We start from the raw sequence: 26,917 nt of genomic DNA on the forward strand, positions 1-26,917 counted from the left end.
AGGCCTTCAAATCCCTGGGCCCAAATACTTCCATATTGTTAAACCATTTTACCTATGGAGATGGATTTGTCTGCATTTGTCAGTCAAAGCCAATGTGAGTAAGTGAAGGGAAATCAAATGGGAGGAAGAAGAGTGGAATAAGCATGGCACTAACCTTTACAATGACAATTTTCCCCCAAATCAGTATTAAAATTAGTATTTTCTGTTTTCTTTATTCTTATGCAGGAAAGTAGGGAAGGTCTTGGAAAAAATTCTAGTGATTCGTAATGTCATATGTACATCTGCAGATGATTTAAAAACTCAGAACTCCTCCCAGACTTTCACCTCATTTGTGAAAAATGCATATTTGCAAAATACATCCTCTATGTTTGGACCCAGCTGAAGTTTAATAAAATGAATAGAGGTGGGATTCAGTGCACCAGCAGATACCTAAACACAAGTGTCCCTACACAGGCTAAGTGCAGGATTCAATTGTCTAAGGATAAGTCAGGCAAATGTCACCACTAGGCACCTGGGCTGGGGAGAGGTGCCCAGCCCCACAGCCAGTTCCAGGAAGATCTGATTTTTCTCAGATCTTCCATCATGCCAGTCACCCTCTGCCCATGCCTTTGGTGCCCACGGCCATCTCTAGAGCCTATATTCAGAACACTAGGCATGTCTGCATTCCTCTTACAGCCCATGGAGATCCAAGGCTTTATTCAGTTGCCTACATGTTGGTATCTAAAGCAGTGTGAGAACCCCTAAGGTATCTGAGACGCCTCCCCAAAGCTAGCAGATACGGCACAGGACCTATGGGAACTGATGCCTTTCCAGAAGGGTAGCCAGAGACCAGGAAGGATATCCCACAGCCTCTCAAGTGGCATTCGATGTTCACAGAATTGATTGAGCTCTTGGTGAGTAGATTCAAAGGATATTGAATTCTGGAGATTCATTTAACTGGCCATCAGCTATCTGCTTAAGGTCAGCCTGAGGAGAGCTGCAGTGCTCAGTTCAGCTGTCTTGGCACCCAATACCACTTGAGAAGCTACAGATCAGTCCATTTTGTCTCCAGTTGCTGCTCCAGAAGGGCACTACAGTCCTGAAGGTTGTGTGCCATGTTGGCCGGCCCTGTCTGAACGTCTCACCCCCAGAAGTACCTAAACTATAACTTAAACAAGTACCCCTACAACTCTACTGGGAATTAAAACACCTAGCTCATATGTGGACACTAACATGTACGAGTCTTCATATTGAACTGAACTGCAGCCCAAAAACTTCATAGGCACCAGAGAAAATCCTGTTATTTTCAGGGTCACACACAGAATTTCTCTTTCAGCCCTGAATCTGTTTATAGATAAATTGAAGGGGTTTTTTTTATCAGTAAACATGGAAACACAACAAACTCCCAATGCAGATGTTACATGAAGGTAAGCATGCAAACATTTCCCAAACATGCAAATACTGGTGTGCATCTGTATCAAGCTTTTAGATGTGCTTTCCAAGATTCCCCTTCTTAAGTGCTGTTTTAAAATGCTCCCACTGTTTTAGAAAAAAGTTTTCTCTTTCTCCTCTAGGGCTGAACTAGAAACCATCAAGCTGTTCATATTAATATATGCAAATTTGTGATTTATTATCACTCCTCTCATGTCATCTATCTTCTGTGCCTCAGATGTGCAATTAACTCCACATAGTCAGGCCCATCTGCCAATGTCTACACAGGACACGACTGTACTGTTGTAACAGCAAAAGAACAAATTTCCTGATCACCAATATTGCCTGGCACTTTCGAGAAGCCAGCTGGCTCTTCAGGAGAAAATTCAGAGAGGAGCAGCTTGAACTCAAGACAGTTCCTGGTGCAAGCAGTGTGGTTGCAGGCAGACTGAAACCAGAGCAAGGACAAACATAACCTCACATCCACAAGCAGTGGGGCTGCCAGGGTGACATCATACCGTGCTAGCACTGTGGACATACAGGAGCATCACTCCTAACTGGGGTGCTGCAAACAAGTAAAAGCATTCACATTGGCAAGAGCAAAAGATGGCTCTGTATTTGTTTAAAGCTTGCTTTCATTTCTTTAACTTACATAAGGTTTTCTCTCTTTCTCTCCCTTTCACTAGTTTTGAACATTCAAACCATAAAACCAGACCCGAACTTAGTGGAGACAAAGATGCCTATGCATCCAGCCTTCACTGACACCTGATATCATATCAATTCTCTTTTCAGACAGACTCAGAAAGCTTGGTTAGCCTACTACTGTGTTGTTCTTGAGTATCAAAACTATTACTATTTTATTACTATGTTTATATTTGACAGAACTTTGAAATTTCATGTATTTGTAAAAGTTTAAATGCCTCACTTGGAATAACAGTTTATGATGCCTCCTTCTGCCAAATGCAGTAAGTAAACATTTTTTCAATTGTATTAATGCAGACAGTGTATATAATTCTAATGACCATTTAAAAATACATTAAAACTATTTACCATATTAGAAGGGTTTAAACATTGAGTCAGAGGTGATGTTTCAGTTAGAGGTGGTGTTTTCCCCTCCAGAGAATACATAATTGGAAGATATGAGGTTACATTGCTTATAGGGATTTATTACATTTGCTTGCTTCTTGACAAAATATTTTATATCCATCATCCATTTTCATAAATGCCCAATGAATTTTAAATTACATTTGGGAAATCAATTTCTGGCTGTCTCAATAAAATCAACATTCTAGCTGTAATTTCTGGATGGTGGAAAGGGTCTTATGTTTCCCTAAGGCTCAGGATTTCTCTTAGCAGCCTTGAATGTTTTTAATGTGGACATTATTTAGAAGAATAAATATATGAATCTGAGAAAGGTTAAAGGAAGGTGAAAAGTTTAAGCAGAATGTCACTAAAGGCACACATGAAGCAGGACAAATATGGTAAGAGCAGCACGTAGCAATTCAGTGATTTACTTGTTATGCCAAAGCCAAATCCCGACTCCAAATCAATATTTTGCAATGGATTAAATACGTGGCAGGAACAGAGATTGAAGTCTGCCCTAACCCAATAAGGGTGTGAAGCGTGCTTAGTGAATATCAGCTGAAATGTTGTCCACTAACACAGGGAAACCACATACACACAAGGAAAAAAAGACTATCTATTCTGTGTTAAATCGGATCCTGCAGAGATAGCAGAGACATGGCAAATCTCGATTATCACTAGAACAGGGTTTTGAAATATAGGCTCTATTTTATGAAAGAGAAAGGGGTATTGCTGTGCATTAGAGAAATTATAGACTACGAAAATATAAAATTGGCATAAATAAAACTGGTTTTTTGAGCATCATAATCACTTTGGGAATGGCTGCTTAAAGTGGCCATTTAGGGTATTAAGGGAGCTGGTGACAAGGCCTCGGGCTGTGGCTGAGTGAGCAATCTGCTCTGGAGTGGGGTTAAGGATATGCATGGCTGAGAGCCACCATTTCCCATTTGCATTGCTGGCGTTAGCCTTCCTATGAGTTTGAGCCCAGGATCAAGGTCTCCTCTGGATGCTCAGGAAAACCAGGATTTGGGATTATTTCTCAGTGCCCTGGATGGTAATACCCTGAGCCTCAGCTATACTTCATTCACACAGACCACATGGACGACATCTCCAATGTGTACGGAAGCATCGGGAGCTTTGGCTTTCCCCCTCTAGAGACTCCCAGGGGCTGAGGAGCTCTGGTGAAAGCAGCTTGGAAAGACAGCTGAAGAGGTCACAGTAGGGATGTGAGTCAATCCGGTCTTGAGAGCAGCTCCAAGACTTAACCAACAGACAGGCATGCACACAGAATTGGATTGAGATCCTGAGTGTGAGAATACTGTAATAGGATTCCAGCAAGAAAAAGTATGGGAGGGTGAGTTTGCCAACTATGACTCAAGAAGAAACTGCTACAGAAAGGACGGACATACTTGACAAAATAGTTATTTGAACATGGTTAATGTTGTCTTAAGAACACTTAAGAGGAATATGCAAATACATGGAATCACTGTGCATGAACAGTTTTCATAAACATTTTTATTAGGAAACAGTATATCTCGCTTCAAAGTTACAAGTTAGAAACGCACTAGAATCCTGAGAAGCCTGGTGAGCTTACTTTACCTGTATACACTTTTTATGAGCTTATGAAAGCACCATGATAAAGTGACCCTGCAGAAAAATGGAATCATGCCTCTTGGCCGCATCCTCCTAACGCCATCTCAGCAGTCTCGTCAGAAACGGAGAGAATGGCAAAGCACTATTGGAGGAGAACTGAGGCAACTGTGGCGTATAGTTTTCAAGTTTTAAACTGAAACACATTTTCTGTGAAGTCACAATTAGAAACACAGAAACAGATGTGCAAGATTTTGATGCCATCATGAAAACATCCTGATGCATACTGGATCCAGAACAAGAGGGTCTGATCTGAAATGCTCACACTGCATCAAACCAGCACTTGTTTATTGTGACTAAGCAGCAGCACACACACCACAATCACATTCTGCAATCGCCAGTAGCACCGTGCACTGACTTTCTGAGCAGGTTCACAATAAACCACAAGCCAACCCACTTCAGCATGGGTGTAAAAAGTGATGTTGCTCACTAGGGACGGAGTTTACACCAGACTCCTCGTCCCAAACACAGCCTACCTGTGCGCGGGGCAGAGCAGAAGGCACACACAAGTGTAAATCAATTCAATTTAGTGCTGGCAGAGCTAAAAAGAGCTGGCTGTACTTCAGAAACCTTAGTTCTAAAAGGACCAGCGTAAAGATGCCTCAAATTTACAAAACAGGACATCTGCAGGACGTGGGTTTACAAGTTTTTTGCCTATTTAAGTTTCTGTAATGAAACCTGAGGCTGAAAAAAGATGAGTAACAGAGGCCTGATAAGAGCTTGGGTTTTTTTCCGTGTGAGCTGCTTTGCACAAGTTTTCACAAACAACACGCAGAGAGAGAGACGATGTGAAGGAGTTTCACGGGCTGAGATCCCCGCTACAGTCTCTGTGTGACCGTCACATCCAGGCAGCGGCCAGGCCACAGATGGCTCGTGGCGGCACCTGCGAGCCGGGGGAGCCACCGGGAGAGGTCTGGGGCGCAGCTCTGCTCAGCCCACGCAGCCAGAGCTCGCACCGTGCCCGCGCAAGGACGGCGACACCGACGACAAAGCACGAGTGAAATGCAGGAAGGACAATGTGGACACCCGCTGCCGGGGGGGGAGGGCGAGAACCTGCTCCTTCCCGGCTGAGTACAGACCCACCTCGGGGCCAACAGGTGTCCCGCGGGCCCGGGCAGCAGCAGTCCCCCGGTGCCTCGGGAACCGTGTCCCGCCGCTCGCCCGCCCCAGCGCCCCTGCCCGGGGAGCGGCCCCGCTGGACCGGCCTGGCGGGCGGGGGAGGCCGGGGGAGGTGGGAGGGGACGTGGGAAGGACTTCGGTTGCCACTACAAATCTGGTGACAGACCCGCCACCGGCACATGGCGATCGGCAGGTGGGTGCGGGGCGGCGGTCTGGGGTGGCCGCGGGGCTGCGGGTGATGGGTGAGCGCGGGGTGTTAGCGTGCTTCCCCGGGGGGCCCGCGGACGCTCCGCTCCCCGCCCTCGGCGGCGGGAGGCGGTCACGGGGAGCCCCGCACCGGGCGGGGGCCGGGGCGGGCGGGGGCGGCCCCGCGCGGCGCTGACGTCGCCGAGGGGCCGCTCCGAGGCGGCGGCGGCGGTTCGGGGCGCCCAAGATGGCGGCGGCGGCCGGTGACGGGTGCGTGCGGCGGCGGCGACGGTCGGGAGCGGGGCGGTGGCGGTGACACCCCCGGGCCGGGCCGCGGGAGCAGGTGCCCCGCGGGGGGGAGCGCGGGACGGCCGCGCCTTTCTCCCGGGGAGGGGCGGTAGCGGCGGCGCGGTGCCTGCGGAGCGGCACCTGAGCAGGAGGCGCTCGTTGCCGCGGGGGCGAGCCGAGTGCTGCGTGGGGCCGGCGGAGCGGGCCCCGGGACCGGCCTCCCGCGCCGGGCAGCAGCCATGCTGCCGCCTCGCCGCCGTGTGTGGCGGGGAACCCCTGCACGGTGTCCCGTCCTTTCGCTCGTCCCGGCGTGGCTGGGAAGGCGTCGAGGTGAGGGAGAGCGGGGGAAGGAGGAGAGGGTGGCGGTGAGGAGGGCCCGCCGCCCGAGTCTCCCGCCTGTGGTGGCGAGAGGCGAAGAGTCGCGCCATGTCGCGATACGCCGGGAAGCGCTGGACCTTCTACCCAAACAGCTCGTACCGCGGCATCGAGCCCTGGGCGAGTTTAGCCGGGGTGTCTGCAGGGCTGTCAGTCAGAACAGGAGCCAGGCGTTCCCCGAGAGCTGTCAGGGCAGGCAGAGATGCTCGTTTTTCTAAACGGGAAGAACTGTCAAGTGTAAATTCAGACCAGTAAGAAACGCCGTGTTTTCCGTACTTCTGTGAAAAGTGCTTCAATCTGTATTGTTTGTTTACCTCGAATTCTCCGCTGCAGGAAATGCGCGGTTATTTGCTGTAGGAGACATCGAATGTAAAGCTGTGCCGCTGTCTGTAGTGTCCTGGTGTAAATGGCCACTTCTAGGCGGCACGCTGGATGTACATTCCTTAGTTGGTAAAAAAAAGAGCAAAAAAAGTTTAACAGAGATCTGCATGGCTCCAGAGAAAGGAGGCTGGGGGGTTTCTTGTCAAAGGCTGTCCTCTTAAGAATCGGAAATAACATACAAAAATTTCTTTTTTAAGTGCTGCTTTGATTTTAACTCTTACTGTTATGTCTTCGGGACTGTACTGCAGCTGGAAGTTATGCACATCAGTGTTTCATTTAGGTTTTTTCTTCAAGAAAACTAGTTTAAGAAATCAATAAAGCAGCACAGTTGCCTTCTAGTTAGCATACTTGTTATCTAAAACTTTCACTTGTTCAAGTACCCACGATTCCTGTGTTTTCAGATACTAAAAGAAGTAATCTGAACCTGATGAAAATCAGTTGTTAAACTATCATCGAATTTAAAAGCCAGAATATAAAAGGGGCACAAGAGTGTGCACACACATGCACACGTCTGTGGATATATAATTGTAAAACTATATATTGCATTTCTAATCTAAGGCTTGAGACTTCTCATTTATGTGCCAAGCCATTAGTTACAAAAGTAGTGATAAGGGGAAAATACTTCCTTCTGTGTATATTTAGAGTTACATTTTTTAAATTTATCAGCTGTGAAAATGAATCTTAAATTCTTAAAGTCTTAAATTATTGTTTACATGGAACAAAAATGGAAGAAAATCATCAGTTTTACTGACTGCTAAGTTGTTTTTGTTATCAGATACTTTTTCAGGCCATGAATTACCAAAAAATGTACTTTTTACCAGCCATTCTTAAGTGAAACAAAAGGAAACATGTCAGTAAGGTTGAAAGGTTCAATAAGAAAAATCCTTCTCCATATATCTTTGTTTTTAGCTTGTGAAAGTTTGGTGCAAGAAAAGCCTTCTGTATGTCTCTGGGTTCCCAGACAACTTAATGGTTTCAATAGTACTGTTCTGTATGTTAGTAGTTCCTATTTTGCTTACTACTTCTGCTCAGGTCTGTAGTAAGAACACAGTGGGGGCTTGATCTCTGAAGCGCCGATCAACTAATTCAAAGTTTCTTTGTGTCTGTGCACAGAACTGAACCTCAGGAGAGAAGAATGCAGAAACTAGGGCTGAATAACTTCCTTTAGGGAATTTTAACTTCGGAGTGTTGGCTTGTACTATTTTATTCCTGCTGCAGCTTTCTAGTAGGTGTGGGAATGAGTATGTAGTATTTTTCACGTTTCTTCCACCATTATCTGTCACTTCACTCCTTATTTTTTCCCTGAGGTATTGTATTTTGCCAAGTCTTGATTCTAAGGTATAGTTTTTAAATTTTGTGAGTTGATGTACTGTTTCAGTATTTCAAACGTTCATGCTGTCAGTGTGCTGCTTGACATTCATCTGAAGTTTTCTTGATCTCACTTTTGTACCCTTTAAGTTTTTTGCAGTCTTTTTGACCAAACCCTGCAATTTGGTTTCTTTACATTTTCTTCAGAGAAAGACTCCCATGCCAGGATGTTTCCTCCCCCTCCCCCTTCCACCCTGTCTCCTTTCTCCACACATCGACGTAGGTGGGAAAATGTCATGCTGGCTTGGTTGCTGGTGGGGGAGCTGGGGTTTTAGGTTTTTCTCTTTAAGGCGCTGATCTTGCGCTTTCGTAGAGTCGTGTTGTTTTTGCATGAAGAGATTGATTGTGCAACCCTGGTTTACACAGTGGTCGTCCTGAAATCAGCAGACTGCTTTTGTCCTCAGTCCAATATCTGCTTATGCTGAGGCATGTAAATAGTTTCAGTCTTGATAATGTTTTTAAAATTGAGAAAAAAAAATAACTCTGACCATATAATATTAAAAAGAAGGAAAAATAAGGCACGGTGTTTACACAGTGACTTTAACAAAACTAAAAAGGGTTTGACCTGTCCGACTTCTCTGACTGACAGCATTGCTGTGTGTGACAGCCCTGTGGGAAGACAGAGTTAGTGGTTTTTCCTGGTCTGCTGGAAAGGACCTTTACTAATATGCAGGGGAATCTATTTATCTCAGCCCAAAAACACAAATAGGAGTCTTGTCACTTAAAATTCTGTATACCATATTTAATTATTGCAACACGCTTTACGTAGGTATTACTTCAATAGTCCAGGAAGAATTAGTGTACATAGATACATAGTCCAACTCTGAAATTTATGTGCATTTTATCAGTGTTATAAAAGCTCAGCTTTATTGGGGAAAATAGGTTGTCAGACTAGAAGACATGGGATAGTGCTAATGGTCTTATTTATAAAGACAATATAAAAAGCAAACTTACTATGCACAACTTTTGTAAAAGAATCTACATAGTACCTACAAATAGATTGCCTTTTAAAAAGAATGAATATCGAGGATGCTAGCAAGCTGAAAAAGTTAAGCAAGCCACTTTTGTGATTTGTTGACCATAGCACACAAGGCATCTTGACCTCCTGTGTCTGGTACTTAATCTGGGAGTTGCTGTGTGAGTACCCAGAGGTCTTGGTGCCTGAAATTCTTTGGTGTAGTGAGTATGGACTGGAGACAACTCTTAGCTAAAATGAATGAGCATGATTAAAAGGGGCATGTAAAATTGTATATGCTGTATTAGTTTCACTACAGCTGGTTCAGCCTTTTCTCCATTACAGAATAAGATCTATACAACACGTGCAATGTGATTATGTGCTTAGAGAGTTATTACAGCTCTTATGCTGATGTCTGTTTTAGAGCATTTTATAAGGCACTAGCTGTGGGCCAATTGACCAAACAAAGACATTTTTTGTTAAATCTTTTAATGACAGTTTTTGTCTAAGTACCAGATGAAATTTAAAGCTTCTTTCCTAGCCAGCTGCAACCTTTTACCTGTTTCCCATCCTTAGTGGTGTTGTGTCATTGTATGTTAGGATTCCCTCTATCTAATGCTTATTTTACACTAAACATCTGTTCTACATTGAGTAACCTCTCCATGTATTTCAGAATTGAAAAAATTGATAAATATTAGCATATTTAAGGATAATAGCCGGAATATAATTTTTTGGATTCTATCCAGAGTTGTGTAAATCACTTAGTACTTTTGTAGCTTGGCTTGCTTATCTGTAAAGCATAGAATCCTGGACCTTGATATTGTACAGCCTAGGCCAGGTCTGCAGCATGCATTTGTAATGGCATGACTTGTCTCACTTGGCATAGCCTGGATATATGACAAACCCTTGGAACTCCTCAAGTGAATTAACTGTTTCATCTGGCAAGTACTGCGCATAATGACAGTGGTGCTGGTGCTGTTTGACCCTTCTAGTCAGTCCTGGTGGGCACGAATGCCCCAGATCAAATATAATCACTTCATGACACACCACAGCACCATTATCGTTTATCTCTAGATGATATATCTAAACAAGAGATAGTCAAAGAAAGATGGTAAAAATGTAAAGAATGCTTCACTGTCTGTTTAATTTTTGTTAATCAGAGCCAGCCTGTTTGTTTTGGAAAAATGCACCTTATAGGAGAAAGCAAAAACAGCAGCTTTGAACAAACAAATGCAACCATATAAACTTAATAAAGGATGTAAGCCAGTGCTAGTGAGATTTTTAAATGATCTTTTGAAGACACATATTGGAAAGATTGGTTCAAAATGCAGGTTTTTATAAAGTTTGCAGCAACCGAGGTAGATATCTACTATTTTTGTCATATTAACAAATTGAGTTCTGCTTTTCCAAGTTACTCTTGCAGAGGTGTTAGGATGACATGTTAAAACATACTTGTTTAAGATACATTATTGTAGAAATGGTATAATGGGCTTGACTGAGCACAGAGGGGCAGTGATTTAATTAAAGGTGTGGTTTAATAAAGGGTTCGAGTTGTATAAAGCCTCATTTGTCTGAACTGTTGGCACTGTATAAGTGACCTTTGCACTTCTGCACCTGTATGCTTAGGAATAGAATTAATAGAAGAATTTTGGAATCATAGAATCACAGACTGGTTTGGGTTGGAAGGGACTGTAATCTACTCCAACCCCCTGGCATGTGCAGGGACACCTTCCACTAGACCAGGTTGCTCAAAGCCCAGTCCCATCCGGCCCTGAACACTACCAGGGATGGGGCATCCACAGCTTCTCTGGGTGACCAGTCTCACTTCGTGCTTGTATCCAAACTCTGTAACAGTGTCTTTTAACCAAATCAGTGCTCCTTTGAAAAAAAAAAAAAACAAACCCAGGCCTAAATTGTAGCTAGTATGCTTCAGTCCTGACTGGCCAGAAGGTACTGGGAATATCAACAGTGGTATTCAGACAATTTAGTCCGAATGTTGAACTGCTGATGATGGTGTTAGGTGTGGCTCCACATAACTGACTGCTTTCATGTGCTTGGTGGGACTTAGTTGGATGATGGTCATGATCTTAACCTCAGGTATGAATTTGGTATACTGACTCCTGTAAAAGGGATACATTTGGGTATTTATGATCTGTAATTTATATATATATTTTTTTTTAGTTGCAGATTGAAATATCATGGACAGAAAACAGTTTGGATGATGTGTTTTGCCAGCATATCTCTGCAGTTTCAGTTTTAACAATGGATAAGTGTAAGCATGTGGGACGTCTGCGACTGGCCCAAGATCACTCCATTCTCAATCCACAGAAATGGCATTGCATGGACTGCAATACTACGGAATCTGTGTGGGCGTGCCTCAGCTGCTCACATGTGGCATGTGGAAGATACATCGAAGAACATGCACTAAAGCACTTTCAGGAGAGCAGGCACCCCGTGGCATTGGAAGTAAATGATCTGTATGTTTTCTGTTATCTCTGCGACGATTACGTTCTCAATGATAACGCAACTGGTGATTTAAAGCTGTTGCGGAGTACGTTAAGTGCAATCAAGAGTCAAAACTATGAGTGCACTACTCGGAGCGGGAGGACTTTGCGTTCTATGGGTACAAGTGATGATTCCTACCTTTCACATGGTGGTGCCCAAGCCACGCTTCGGAATGCAGATCGAATGTTCACGGCTCTCTGGCACCGACGGCGCGCGTTCCTTGGCAAAATATTCAGATCGTGGCTTGAGCTGACACCTACTGGAAAAAGGATTTTGGAAGAAGAAAGACGTCGGGAAGAAGCAGAGGAAAAAAAGGACAAAGCTAGGAAGAGAAGACAAGAACGAAAGCGTGAGTTGAAAGCAGAGATGGAAAAGATGCCTCCAAGAAAGAGCAGTCGTTTACAAAATCAGATTAGAATGTCTTCAAAAACAGAACCCTGCCCTCAAAAAGCATCGCAGAACATGGACTCTGTGACAGAGTTGAAAGAGACATATACCTCAGATGAATTGAGATTGAAAAAAATAAGTGACTCTCCAATTAAACGAAGGCCCACAGTGACTCCTGGGGTAACAGGACTGAGAAACCTGGGAAATACATGCTATATGAATTCTGTCCTGCAGGTATTAAGTCACTTACTTATTTTTCGAGAGTGCTTTTTAAAGCTTGATCTCAATCAAACTCAGGAACTGCTGGCAACAGCAACCAATGGTAAAACAAGATCTTCGTCTAAACACCCATCAATAGCTGCCTCAACATTACATGTGAATGAGAACCAAGAGAAAGTAAAGGGATCTGTGAGGCGGCCTAGTTTATCCTCTGGATTAAGTGGAGGAGCATCAAAAAGTATGGAACTCATTCAGCCCAGGGAGCCCAGTTCAAAGCATATTTCTCTCTGTCATGAGCTGCATACTCTGTTCCAGGTTATGTGGTCTGGCAAATGGGCACTGGTGTCTCCTTTTGCCATGCTTCATTCTGTGTGGAGACTAATTCCAGCCTTCAGAGGATATGCCCAACAAGATGCTCAGGAATTTCTCTGTGAACTTTTGGATAAAGTACAGCAGGAACTGGAGACTACAGGGACCAGATACCCAGCTCTTATCCCTGCTTCTCAAAGAAAACTTATAAAACAGGTTTTGACTGTGGTTAACAACATTTTTCATGGACAGCTATTGAGTCAGGTAAGTTTTATGATTTTTTTTTTAAGTTGTGTAATGATTTGTGGTTCTGGATTTATAATAGTCAGTAAGTGATGGACATACTTCAAAGGTTCATACGTTTATAACTACCGAGGAGGGATGGGGAGTTTCAGAAGAAAAGTGCTATCAATAGAAGACTCATCTGGTAAACATAAGTGTTAAAACTGCTATTTTAAAACACACCTTTCCAACTACTGAGAAATATTTATCTCTACTGTTAAGCACCAAATAATTTGAAGGAGTAAAGAATTTACAATTTTAAGTATCTAGTTTATCCTTATAGTGATAAAAGGTATTACAGAAGGTGTAAATCTCATCTTAGTCGAAACTGATTAGGTCATGGATGTCAAACAGGATGTTATTTCAGTAAATAGCTTGAATTTGAGATTCATTACCACTGAGTGATTGCATGTCATGATTTTATGTACAGAAATACTCATACTTCTTTTCTATTACAACACAAAGATACAGAAGGCTCTGTCAACACAGGAACCAAATTTGTGGGGTGGAGGCAATGGTGGTTTTCCTTTTTTCTGCATGACTACTCTCTCTTTCTTTTTTTTTTTTTTTGTCTTGGCTCCCTGTTAAGTATTTCAATGTGTTTACTTACTATGATGCATATCCCAACTGTGTGTGTGTGTGTACAGATGTGTGAGAACTGACTGAACAAACAAATGCTTGTTTCTGTTGAATTAATCTAAAATCTAACCACTTTGCATCAGGAACAGAAGTTGGGAAAATCTTGTCTGCCTGGAATTGAACTTTAGTATGCATGCACACCTTACTGAGGGAGTGCAGAGGCATTTGGTGAATATGATGTGTAAAGAAGAGGTTTAACACAAATTAAAAATGTGTCTCTTCCTGGTAATCTGACTGAGTGATGGTTTAATATGTGAAGCTAGAAATCCAAGTGGGTTTTGACTGAGGTAGAATTGTTTACTGCTACAATACTTATAAACTTCATAATGAGGTAACAGGGTTGCTTGCAGCACATGTTTGCTTTTAGTCATCTTAGGTTTTGTGAAACTACTACAAACTAGTATCTAGAAATTAGATCTGCTAATACAACCGGATCATCCTCTACCTTCTATCTGGCCCAGTGTAAGAGCATTTCTGTTGGCATACTTCCATTTCTCTCCAAAATAGGAACTTTATTAGTAAAATGAACTAATTGTTTAAGAATACTGACAAGGTTTGGTTGCATTCCAAGCCTTACAGGATTCATTATTTTGGTAAAAGTTTTCAAGGCTCTAAAGACATAAGCATCATTTCAGTAGTACCACTTCTTTCACGTATTTTTAGCTTTGTTTTGTGAAGAGGCTTGTGACTAGAAAGACTCCCACCTTCCTGAGAGCAGGGAGGGGAATAGTGAGAATTACTATTGAGTAAATTCAAACAAACAAACGCCACACTATTGAATAAAACTAGAAGGGAATTAAATAGTTTTGAGCTATCCTGTGACTTCTGTGACTACAACACACAGCTCTTAATGCAGCTGGGCAATGTATGAGTGCAAAATACAGCCTTGATGAACTGGAATGCCTGAAATAAGAGGAATAAGAAAAAGAGTATTGAGACTGTTATCTGTAGTAATTTCTTGCTGTCTTATTAGGCAGTTCCCACAGATTGTCCAACACTCTACCCCTTCTGATGTTCCTTTGTCTTCTGACACTCCTTTGTTTCAGTTTAATCTTCATTAGCACTTTTGAATATGGTAAGTTTTATAAGGCAAATGTAACCCTTGAAGATTTACATTTCTTCCTTGTAAAATATATTCAGGTCATCTTAATGATTCCTCCTTGGTGTTTGCACAGGGAAGGTTTAAAAACTGTTAAGCAATTATTTTCCTTTCCTCAGTAAGACTCCTGCATCATGATTTCACTATGCATTTGTCAGAACAGCTTTAATGAAGTTAACAAAAAGGGCAAGAAAACATCCATGCAGGGCTGGAAAAAAAAACCAGACTCCTTGCTATGTTATCACATCTCTGTCAAGCTTTTAAAAGCAAGGAGCGTACTAATAGTCCTTGTAGGCTTAACTTTACCTACAAGCTGTGACAGTATTACAGTTTCTCTCTAGAAGATAGTTGGAGCCATTGCCTGCTGCATTTATTAAAAATAGGATGCAATTTTAGTCTAGAGTATTTAATGTTACATCTTACTCCAATGAAAAAGGGGAATTGAAAAGCACATTTCTGTGTGCAGTTGCCTTCCGTTTTAGAATCACCAAAAACTTACTATAATTTCCCTTTGTATAGAAATATCAGTTCAAGATATTTGATTCTATGAGATACTCAAGTGCAGTGAAGTAAATTTTCCTGACCTTCAAGCCTCAGGAATACTATGAACTACTCTTGATCCAGTACGGGGAGGATCACTTACAATGCAGATAAGCTGTGTGTTTACCTAGGTTTTGCATTACTTTCACAGGTGCAATAAAACATTTCCCCCCTCTTCCAGCTATGCTAATTTAAGTTGAAGGGAAGTTATAATCCTGAGTGTGCCATCAATCTGTTGCTATTGAAATGGCTGCCTAGTTCAGCACTAACTGAATTTAGGATATAATATTAAGAAAGGAGAGAAATGAGTGTGTGAGAATCTTAGGCAGATTACTTTTTGATAACTAGAAAAAGCTTTGGGTGATGTCAAAACCATCACACATTTTATATGGGTGAGTTGTTTTTGTTTAGTTGTGTTCTCAGCTGATTTAAAGCAAGTCTTCTTCATCTGCTGCTTGAAATATTTTACTATTTTATGGAGCACTAGACGAGGTAATGGGTAACTCCAGGAATAGCATGAGCAGATTGCCTCTGTTTTTTTATTTTATATTTATTCTAATGTTCGTTTTAGGATTTCAGCTTTTTATTCTGCAGTATAGACTGTGAAACTTCAATACCTAGTACATCCAAGGGAAGTAAAGATCAGATATATAGCTACAAAACCTTTCCCCTTCTGTCTTTTCACATGCTAGTCTTCATGCAGGGATTGTCTGGAGAAAGCTGTGCTGTTGCATTTAGTTGAAAAAGGAGTTTGTACCTTGTAAACCTATGCTTTCGGAGGCAAATCTGCTGGAGCAGTGGCTCGTACCTCTGAAACCCATTGGGACTGTAAGCAGATGCCAATATGTCTATTAAAATACTAGTTGTTTTCAATCTCTCAGTGCTTGTACTCTTATGGAAAGTGCTTCCTGTCTCCTGTCCTCAGTCCTTCAATGGGAAAGGAGAAACTACTGCACTCTGAAGTTATGTGGCAGTGGTGAACTAACCCACACTGGTTCACAGATCTTTAAAGTATACTTCAAGAGCTCAAGTATCTTAGCTACTGTCTCTCTCAAGACAAGAGTTCTTCTGGGTTGTGTTTTTTTGAATGGTACAAACTAAATAGCACAGTATGCAACAATTTTTAAAGTATCTTTATTTCAAACTGTCCATATTAAGCAAGGAAGTGGACAGATGTATTTCTAAAAATGTAGAAATTGAAATAGAAGATTTTAGCTTTCAAAATAAGTGTATTTCCCACTGCTTTGGGAAAATTGTGTGCCATGTGTGCTCAGAAATCATATGAGCAGAAACTGTGTGTAGTTACACCACTATTAATTTTTTGTTGGGGGGGGCGAGGGAGGATGGCAGGGAAATTGGCACAAAATATTTGTGTAAGCTGATCTAGACAACCTAGCTGAGCTAGGAAGCTAGCTTAGCAGATCTGGAAAAGTTGAAGATAATCGTGGTGGCAAAATCTGTGACACGTAGATACAGCTCTCACCTCTTAAACTTCAGCTTTTTAAGTAAATTGTTTTACCTTTGGGATAACATTAAGTACACAGAGTTTGATTGCTTGAAAGTCAGAAGGCCCTTTTGGATTGGAATTAGATTTTAATAGATTATCAGGACATGGGAAATGGTAAAAGAATAGAAATGTGTTTTTGATACGACTGATTTGGAAGCACTCTTGAAATTGGAGTATAGCACATGTGTCTCCAATTAATTGCCCAGTATAACTGTCCCACAGTTCAACCCATATAGTACAAAGCTTTCTGGAACTAAGAAGCAGTAGTTACTGAGAAAAAGAGATACTGGATATTTCCTATATCGTGCTTCTTGGCCACTATGTTGATAAAATTTCTGTGTTGGTAAAACCTTAAAACTTCTTCCCAAGGTAAAAAATAAGCCTCTTGTCATGAGAATTAACAGGAAAAAATTACTTTTCTGTAAGCCAGGCAGTATGATTCTGAATATTATAACCTACTCTTAAATAATGCCGAAATAATAATGCAAATTATTAGTAATATTAATTTTTGTATAAAGAGATGTAAAAGTATATTTGAATCTAATAATAACAAAATAACTGGCAAAACAATAGTTGGAGATCAATTGTCATTTTATGAAACCTTTTTGTTACCAAACATTGTTTGTATTCCCTCAGTTGCTCAGCTTTCATTCTTTTTATGATTACTTCATGACATTTCACATGTACCTACACACGTAGCTCTGGAAATCTTCCTGTCCAACTCCCCTTAAAACAGGGTGAACTAGAACAGGTTGCTCAGGGCTGTGTGCAGTCAGGTTTTCTTTCCATAGCCCCAGGGCCAGAAACACCACAACCTCCTGTGGCAGCCTGGGCCAGTGCTAGAGCATCCTCACAGTAAAAACAGTTTCTTCTGTCTGAAGGGAACCTCCTGTGCTTCATTCAGTTTGTGCCTGTTTCCTCTTGTCCTCTCAGGGGGCACCAGTGAGAAGAGCCTGGCTCAGGCTTCTTTACTTACCCCATAAGGTGTGTCTGTGTTTATATATGTATATGTACATACATATACACACATGCACAAGGATGAAATCCACCTTGAGCTTCCTTCTCCAGGCTGAACACTCCCAGCTCTCTCAGCCTCTCCTGCTTGTATGTCACCTGCTCCAAGCCCTTTCATCATCTTCCTTGCCCCTTGGTGGACTCAGTCCAGCCTGTCTGTGTCACCCTTTTTTCTAAGCACTGGACCCAGCCCTTCAGCTGTGCCTCACCAGGGCTGAGGAGGGGGGAGGGATCACCTCCCTGGACCTGCTGCTGATGCTCTCTGCCTGATGCAGCTCCAGAGGCTGTTGGCCTGCTTTGCCATGGGGCACATCCCTGGCTCATGGACAGCTTGTTCCACAGATCCTTCTCTAGGGAGCTGCTTCCAACACAGCTTGGACTGGTGCCTGGTGTGATTCCTGCCCGGGTCCAGGATGGCATTTCCCTTTGTAAAGCTGCATGAGGTGCCTGTTGTCCCTTTTCCTGGGCCTGTCCTGGTCCCCTTGGGTGGCAGTGCCCCCAGCCAGCCTACCAGCCACTCCTCCCTGCTCTGTGTCACTTGCAAACTTGCTGAGAATTCAAAAGAATTGGCTCCAGTATTTATTATAGAAGTGCCTACTAAGAGCTAGCTTTTGATATCTCTAGGCACCCTTAAAAAATCCCAAGGGGTTTGATTACTTCCTTATCATGTTTGAGATGGAATCTGAGCAAAATGCTTCCCCCTGCCCCTGCTCAGCACGACAGTGCTCAGCAATGAATATGTCAAGACCCAGGGAGTGAAGTAGGTTCTAACCCATGCAGTATGTGAACTGTGTGTAAAGTGTGTTTTCAGGACAGATTGGCTGATGAAAGGGGAAATGTGAAATCTTTAGTTGTTTGAAAGCCTTCAGTTTTGGGTAGCAGAGTTAGAGTTTGGGGGAGAATAGTGCTGAAAATTGTCTCCCGCTGAATAGGTGGTTAAAAAGATGAGAACTTCAGGTAGGTAATTGGGGCTTAAACCAATTCATGACCTATATACTGATTTCTATATTTTAGTATTAGTCTTTGTGCTTTTATGTTTAGCCTGAGACACAAAATGATTGTCAAGTTGCTTTCCAGTCACTAGATGGTGACATTTTAAATTAATCTGTAAGAGGCCATTGAATCACAGACCAGTTTGCTGTGTTTATGCGTATGTTATTCTGCTAAATAAATGAAGATCATTTTGGTGATGCTATATGCTCATCACTACAAAGTTTAGGGTCCTTTTAAACACAGACTGTCATATGAATTCCATATTATAGCAGTATTCTAGAGATCTCCTTCAGTTTCAGTTACTTTGCTGTGGAAAAATTGAATTACTAATTATATATTTCTCATCTAGTGAAAACTTTAGTAGTGAAAGCACAAAAACTAAAAAAAAAAATTGTTAGGGCAGAGGTGGTAAGTTTTCTTTCCTCCATCCAAGTGCAGGGAACATAGGCAAAACAGCTGATGATGGAATTGGCTTCTTCTGCAGCAATATGTTAACTATTTTCTTTGGCTGCATTTAGACTGAATGCCATCCAGGGCAGTGGCTGTCCATCAAGTTATTGTGGCCACAATGATGCTTGTCTGAGTGGTCTCCATGCTTAGCTTGAATCAAGCAATTTGATCCAGCTCTTTTCAGTCTGGCCTTTGGCCCATGATTGAATACTAAGCTTTAACCAAACAATTGTATTTAGTACCCGTGTTTCAAGGCATGAGAGGGTGGTCAGGGCAGAACATAAGGCAGAGATTTGGGTAGCTAAACCCAATAATTTACTTACTTTGCTCTAATGTGAACATCTCCAGCATTAAGGTTTCCTAAAATAGCAATTACGGATTCTAACGGGGAAGTGAAATCAAACTCTGAATTTATAAAATATAGTCATAAAGATACACATCACGAACCAGATTGCTAGAGCAGACTCACTTCCCTATTACTGTTGTGCATACTTATACTATAAAAAGTTACATTGGACAGATGCATAAAGTTTTTGCCCTTTGAGTTCACATTTGAGGTTCTTTTTGTTTTGTTTTGTTTTTTATAAAAACCTTGGATTTCATTCAAGTTTTTCAACATATTTTACAATTTCAGTGCCTTTCATGAAAAAAGAAAATCTGGGTTGCACTGTGTGGATGGTGGTGGAGTGTGAGAAAAAGGAGTTCCATTTAGGACAGAAAGAAGAGCGATGGGAGTGTTGTGAAGCCAGTGCCAATGCACAGGCCGGTGCAGATGGATTCCACAGAAGGGTAGAGATCCTCCTACTTTTTGAGTAATCCAATTTGTAAGCTCAGGTCTGGCTAAGAAAAATACTACAACCTTTGTCCCAGCCCTGATTTCCCTCTCCTTTCCCACCGAGTGGGAGTGCGCACAGGAGCAGGCAGCACAGGAGCAGGCAGCACAGGAGCAGGCAGCACAGGAGCAGGCAGCGCACAGAGGCTGATGTGGCTGGGCGTGTGCTTACCCGAGTGTGTCAGGTTACTTGGCTGTTGGCAAGTACATAAATCCCAGAGTTTAACCCTCCTGCAGTGTCGCAGTGAGGAGGACTGTCTTGAATTTGAGGAAATAAGTGCAGCTGTATATCAGTACCGGATTTTGTCCCCACAAAGGGACTTGGTTCACAGTCGCGTGATGAGATGAGAAGCAGCTCTATTGCATCAGTTTATCTTTCTCAGTTTTTTTAAGAGGCAAAAACTGGAAGCTGGGTCTGTTAATTTCTTTTTTTCTGGGATCATACTTATTAACTAGTTGGGAAAGAGGATCTTAAAATAATCTAGATTATTAACATATTATGTTAAGTTTAAAACCTCAGAACTTGTTAAAATTATCTGTCTTGAGTTCACGTGTGTTCTTCATCCTGAGCCCATTAATCTTAAGTGTGCCTTCATGCACAACAAATTCTTAAGTAACTCATCAATTAAATAAACTTTTGGCCCGACAAAATTACCCATTTGTACAGCAGAAATCTATTAGTCATTCTGTGTTTATGCTGGAGTTAGCTTGAACTGTGGCCAAACATATCATTTTGTCTCCAAGTCTAGATTCCAGCCCTGAATTACTAATAATTTGTGGCTTTGAAATGTTGCCAGATGTTAGCACTTACAAAAGAAGCTCCTGTCAGTGTAAATTAAAACAGAAGATTCTCCTCTTTTCTGCTATGTAAGTTTGAAGTTTTGTTTTCTAAGAACAAGGCAGTGGCATTTTCATCTTAAAACTTTAAGCAGTGAACCGCTTTCCTAACTCCACTGCTGAATGTCTATGCTGGAACATAAATACACACATGCACTAGGTGGCTAATGCAGAGATCCTGTATAAGCTGTTGTAGCTAATGAATGCATCAAATAATGACTCACAAGAACACCTAGGAGGAAGGTGCCAGGAGGTGACAGATCGGTCCTTAGATAAATGATCATGAAATAATAAAGCAGAGTGAATAATTACCTAATAGCAAACTTTCAGAGGAAAATAAAGGAGCTCTTTAACAAAGCTGAGTGTATTTTCACATTTGTATGGGGTTACTAACCCAACTGAAGGGAACCACACTGAATTTATGCAGAACAGCAGCAGCACAAAGGGGTTCCTGTGAAATAACAGTCTTTGGATGCCACATGGATTTTCGTTCCTTTATTACTATGTATTTGTGTAGTTGTTCCAAACAATTTGTGGTATTTATCTAAATAGGAAGTATGCAACACCTAATGTGTTGCTTTTCCAGCTTAGAGGAGCTACTACTTTGAACTTACTTTCCTAAATATTTAATGTTATCATAAATTAATTGTCTGCTGCTGTATTATCTGCATTTTCCAGGTTGACTCACTTCACTTCTTGACATTTTATTTATGTTGTCTTACTGCTTGTCCTTTCCCTAGTGTGACGATGGATCCACTTACTGAAAGAAGAAATAAATTATTTTTACCTGTTAATTTTTCTTTGAAGAAGTGTGCTTCCTAATCCAGGCTTCCCTGGAAGACTTACAAAGTAAGAAGGATATGACTTTAAAATCCCCAGCTGTTCCTTTTTTTTTTTTTTTTTTTTTTTTTTTTTTTTTTGTGCGTGTGTGTGTTTTTAATTTATTTTTATTTATTTTTAAATTAACCTAAACTATAATTTCTCATATAAATTTTCCTTTGGAGGAAAGACTCCTGAGACTTCACCAGCTGCTTTCTTTTGGACAGTCCCAGACAGAACATTTTGACACTGTTTTTGTTTCTCAGTAAAACATAAGATCGCTTACTTGTTTGTGATAACAGTATTGGACGTGCTGCTTCAGAGAAAAGAAATTAGGTGTATCATTTCTTTTGTTAAATTACTGTGTCTTGTCTTTGGTTATGTTGGTTGTCTCTAGGGAAAAAATCTTTTTTTAGAAGTATGTTATGGTACGCTTTTAGTGAAGTAAATTTTTGAGTGTAAGCAACTGCTGAAATATCTTTTTACAGGTTACATGTCTTGCCTGTGACAATAAATCAAATACCATAGAACCTTTCTGGGACCTGTCCCTGGAGTTTCCCGAGAGGTACCACTGCAACGGCAAGGAGATGATGTCGTCTCAGTATCCATGTCTGCTGACAGAAATGCTGGCCAAGTTTACAGAAACTGAAGCTTTGGAAGGAAAGATATATGCATGTGATCAGTGCAACAGTGAGTAAAGGCAGTATGTACTCATGTGTACGTTCTCTGCGTGAAATATAAACTGACAATGGAAGTATAGAGGGAAAGTACTGAAAGTCTTAGAACTATGTTGCAAACAAAGACCTTCTTCTTATGTCCTGGTGTGGTCACCTGACAGCTGTTACTCACCACCCAGAAGATTAAATTGTTTACAAGATGCTTTGCAGTGTGATGCTTCTCTTAGGTCCAGTCTCATCACACACTAATGGGGTTTCTGATACTCCCAGCTGAAGAGCTGAAGAAGCCATCAGCTTTTTAAATTAAGGTGACTAATGTAAGTGACCAAAAGTATTTTTTACTTGCATCATAAAATAATCCTCGTAATATGGCTCTCAGAGTGTATCCTTTCGAAGGAGGCACATACTATAGATATTTAGGTTCAAATTTTGTGGATAAATCTTAGACTGAAATACGGGGCTGTTACCAAGATTTGTATTGTGTAACTGTGTGTTTGACCTCAGCAAAACGAAGGAAGTTTTCTTCTAAACCAGTTATACTCACAGAAGCTCAGAAGCAGCTTATGGTGTGTCGACTACCTCAGGTTCTCAGATTACACCTTAAACGGTTTAGGTAAGTAGTACCACAACAGAAAGTGTTGCAAACTGACAGATTCACTCCTGCTCTTCCATTGTTCTGGATCAGTGTTTTTCAGCATCAATTTCATTTCACTCTGCTAGTATGATGAGAAATAGTTACTAGAAACTTCTTTTTCTTGTTTAATTTAAACATCAGTAAGATATGCTATAAGTAGGGAATTAACTTTTTTGATTCAGCTGCTTGCTGCTTTAGTACCAAAATTATTTCATCTGTGGTTTTGATCAAAACTATTAACCTTGCTGTGAACTCCATTGGTAAAAATCTTGTGATACCTTCAGGTCAAGTAAATGCTCATAGTCATGAATGTACAAACCTGGATTGTATTCAGTGGAAGTCCCAGATGACCTTCATATAACCAAATACATGAATGCATTAGCCTGCGAGTAAGGAAGCAGACACTGCATCTCTGTGAACTCTTAGCCCACACATTTGTACAGTCTGTCCCTAATACAAAAGAAACTGATGAGAAGGAGATGGGATAAATGAGAAATACCAATGAGGTATAATAGGTGGGAAGTACTTCCCACTAACCATACACAGACCTTAAGATGGATCTTTCAGAAGACGATAATAAGTACCATAGACAGATTTAAAAAGGTCTTGAAATAAAGAAGTGAAAGAGGAAGCCTAGAAAAAACCCCTAGCATTTATTTTGTGCACAAAACAATATTGAAAATATGTTAAAATATAATTCAGAATGCTGTGTTCTTTCTTTGAAAAAACCCATAAGTTTTCATTTGATTTCACTTTCCAGGTGGTCAGGACGCAATCATCGTGAGAAGATTGGCGTACATGTTAGTTTTGACCAAATACTAAACATGGAGCCTTACTGCTGCAGAGAATCCCTCAAGTCTCTCCGGCCTGACTGCTTCATCTACGACTTGTCCGCTGTGGTAATGCATCACGGGAAAGGATTTGGCTCAGGGCACTACACTGCCTACTGCTACAATTCAGAAGGAGGTAGGAATCAGCTGTGAAATAGGGAGTGCGGGAGAAAGGGGTGTTTGTAATTCTAAACTGGCAAGATTACTGTCTTTTCGCAAAAGGAAAGGGGAGTCACTTGTAGCTGAACTGCTTAGAATGAGAATTGCAGTTCTGTAGACCAAGAGTTCAATTTTTTTATTGGCTTGTTAAATGCGTTCTGGTTATAAACTCTCTTGTCAATCTGAGGAAGCTAAGCTGGGCTTTTAAGACAAATAGAGGCACATAAACTAGATCAACTGAAACAGTTTACTATTTGTACACAACTCATTAAATGGGACTGAACAGTAATTAATTATTAAATATAATGCAATTACTTATCAGTGTCCTGGTGACGGGTTTTTTTGTGTGTATTTCCTTATTGTAGGATTTTGGGTACACTGCAATGATTCCAAACTCAACATGTGCACTATGGAAGAAGTATGCAAGGCTCAAGCCTACATTTTGTTTTACAGTCAACGACTTACTCAGGCAAATGGACATGGTAAAGTACCATGTCCTAGCACAGCTGAAAGTCAGCAGCACACAGAATTAGCTGGCTGTTCCATGGACAACAGTAGCAGCTAATCCAAAGCCAGTTAACTGTGTGTATGGTAAAGGTTTGAATTGTTATAACTATGTATTTGTAATGAAAGTACAGTATTGTACTTTTTCAATGTTTATATACTTTCGTATTAGTTGAAGTACTCTTTACAATGGTTAGTAAAAGGTTTATTGACAGTAAGTAACTTTGTAAGTACCTAGAATTTCAATACAGCTATTTTTTTAAGGAAAAGATTGCTATGTGCATTTAACTTTTACCTCAGGCTATTTTTTTAAGCTGGTTTTGTATTTTGATAATATTTTTGAATTGGTTTAGAAAAGATACTTTCAATGGACAACTGATATTTCTCTAGTTAATTTTCTGTATATGCTTGTGTACATTTTATAGTATAGTTCTAATGATACCGTGATTCTTACTGTCTTGCAGGAATTGCTACTAGCTCTTAGAATACTGACATTCACCAGCAAGGAATGTTAAACATGTCAGATAGCAACTGAATTTTTGTAGGCGACTTTCTGTGAAATTCTTTTGCAATCTTCAGGGGAGCTACACTAAAGATACGTTGATAGAATTTCTTAAAATCTGAAATTGAGGAAATAGAGCATGAACTTATTTTCATGTAAATATGTAAGAGGAGTGTTTAATAACACAAGAATGTATTTTTACCAAGACTTCCATGTTTTAGCCTTAACAAGCCTGATGACTTAAAACTCATGTGCCAAATTTAAAGTACTAACTTTGACAACTAGGGGCTTTTTATTCCAATAACTAAAAAAGCCTTCTTAAACAAACAAACAAACAAACTCAATAACCCCCAAACAACACACCCACACTCACCCCACTGTCATTGCTACAAGAACATTAGCATCCCTTTCTTGAATTGGACAGACTTACTTAAAGCTGTAGCAAGCGTTGTCTGTCTCAGTCATCTCTTAACACCAACAACTGATGAAAGGAAGCTGTAATGTTTGCATGAAAGCAACTTCAGTCTGACTGGTTTCATTACTCACAACTGCTGTACCTTCTACGACATGGTCCTACCACTAGCATTAACAGAGCTGTGCAGCGAGGAGAATTTAACAAGCAGGAATTATCAATCCTCCACAGACAGTAGTTAATGCCAGTTAAATTTTAATTGTGAAGTTACTTTGCGTAAATCCTATGCAAATTGTTACCTCATCTTCTGCAAAGTTTATACCTCAATAAAATGCCTTGATGTGGAAAGAAAACCATGCGTGTACTGGAATTAGTTCCTACATTATCATTACATTTTTTTTAAATTATTTTTGGATTTTGTCTGACATGGATCAAGGCATTAACTATACAACTGCTTTGGCCATTTGTCACTGATTTAACAGCTGCTTTTATTAATGACCTTAGCTATCATTTCTGTTTCTGAAAGATGCCATAGATAGCAAGCACATGGCAGCCTCAGATCTCAAACTTCTTTATCTTGTGCTCATCCTAATTAACTATGCAAAGACAGTTTGGCTCTTTTTTTTTTAAGCCAAAGACCACCTGCTGAACTGAAATGATCTGATGAACGTACTTGTTATGGCTGTGCTGTCTTTCAAGTACTTTCCTTCTCTGCTATGCTTTCTGGTGAGGAAATGAATGAAATTTAAACACTTCTTTCTAGTTACAGGTAGTTCGGAAAATAGGAAGGAAGAGGAAAGAGTCGTGCTAATTGCCTTTCAGGTTTCTGATACTTTTTCTTCCCCCAAGATCATCTCTACCATATACGTAGGGGTCCTAAGAGACTCAAGCATTAATGGAAGGAGTCTATCTTTGGACTTGCAGAGAGCAACATGGGTGTGAGTTCCTTAGTCTCAGTGGTCACTCTTAAGCACATACTCAAGTCTCTTAGAACAAATCTTATCCTGCCATCTTTACTAGAATTGCCTAGGCTATGCTTACAGCTATTCCCCTGCATTTGCTCTCACTGCAGCAAACATCACTAAGTCTCAAGGCATTCTCTGAAAGACATCATTAACTCTGCAAAAGCAAATTCAGTTTTCTTCCCATTGGTGCTCTCTTGGGTCAAACAAGAGAAAGGAAGGAGAAAGGAGAGCGTTCTAGTCCTACTCCAAGCAGTGGGGAGAATAGAGATGATTACTGCAGTCCAGCATAAGGATGAGCTAATTCAGGTGCTCAACAGCTTGGGCTTCAGTTTTTAATACTTACTAGTTCATGTAACTAGCTCCACACCCTTTAACTAGAGCAAGGCATAGCCATAGCATGAGTCTACATTTAAAACAGCTCCAGCTGGAGCCAAAGAAATTACAAAGTTGAGGACCAGTGAAAAAAATAGCAGAAATACCATAGCTAGCACAAAGGCCTACATCCTGCTGTATGCCTTCAGCAACCAGACAGGTATTTGATCAAAGAAACTCACATATTTTAGCAGCAGCTGTTCCTGGGGTCAGGCTTCCACAACACACCTGGAGTTCTGCAGAGCAGTAGCACTAAGGGTCCAGCAATGCAGCACCTGTATCAGCAACAGGGATAGAGTTAGGTGGAATGGTCTGTTATATTGTAAGAGACCCTCTTTTATCAGAAGGAGCTGGTTTGATAGCCAAGTTACTTGTGTTTAATCATGTGACGGCACCTCAAGAGTCTGTAATTTTTGTCTCCTCTACTTTCCATCTTCATTTTCTTCCAGAAAAACAGGTTCAGGTGAAAGGTTCAGCTGCAGCCCTACCTTTCTAAGATGTGTCTCCACATAAATATCTGCTACCCGGCTGCCTACAGTTCCATAAGCTGCCCTTGCTGAATTTCCTCTCCTTGCATAAGCCATCAGTGTTTGTAGGAACTCACAAAAGCAAGTG

The 26,917-nt window shown here is 41.1% G+C and overlaps 1 protein-coding gene across 3 annotated transcripts; it reads left to right on the forward strand.

Moving 5' to 3' along the window:
* The first annotated feature begins 5,370 nt into the window (after nucleotides 1-5,370).
* On the forward strand, nucleotides 5,371-25,318 carry USP44 (ubiquitin specific peptidase 44). 3 transcript variants are annotated; one of them, XM_027732269.2, is made up of 6 exons: nucleotides 5,371-5,455; nucleotides 10,997-12,499; nucleotides 21,736-21,937; nucleotides 22,429-22,537; nucleotides 23,319-23,524; nucleotides 23,913-25,318. In XM_027732269.2, exons 2-6 carry the CDS (start codon nucleotides 11,078-11,080, stop codon nucleotides 24,110-24,112), a joined length of 2,139 nt encoding a protein of 712 aa, XP_027588070.1. In that variant the 5' UTR covers nucleotides 5,371-5,455; nucleotides 10,997-11,077; the 3' UTR covers nucleotides 24,113-25,318. The 3 variants fall into 3 exon arrangements, with proteins under 3 accessions (XP_027588070.1, XP_027588068.1, XP_027588071.1); XM_027732267.1 differs by lacking the exon at nucleotides 5,371-5,455 and adding an exon at nucleotides 5,638-5,718; XM_027732270.2 differs by lacking the exon at nucleotides 5,371-5,455 and adding an exon at nucleotides 5,926-6,066.
* Nucleotides 25,319-26,917: the final 1,599 nt, after the last annotated feature.

This window comes from Pipra filicauda, unplaced genomic scaffold, assembly GCF_003945595.2.
Source record: "Pipra filicauda isolate LSUMZ 115617 unplaced genomic scaffold, ASM394559v2 scaffold132_size2486313_pilon, whole genome shotgun sequence".
Lineage (NCBI taxonomy): Eukaryota > Metazoa > Chordata > Aves > Passeriformes > Pipridae > Pipra > Pipra filicauda.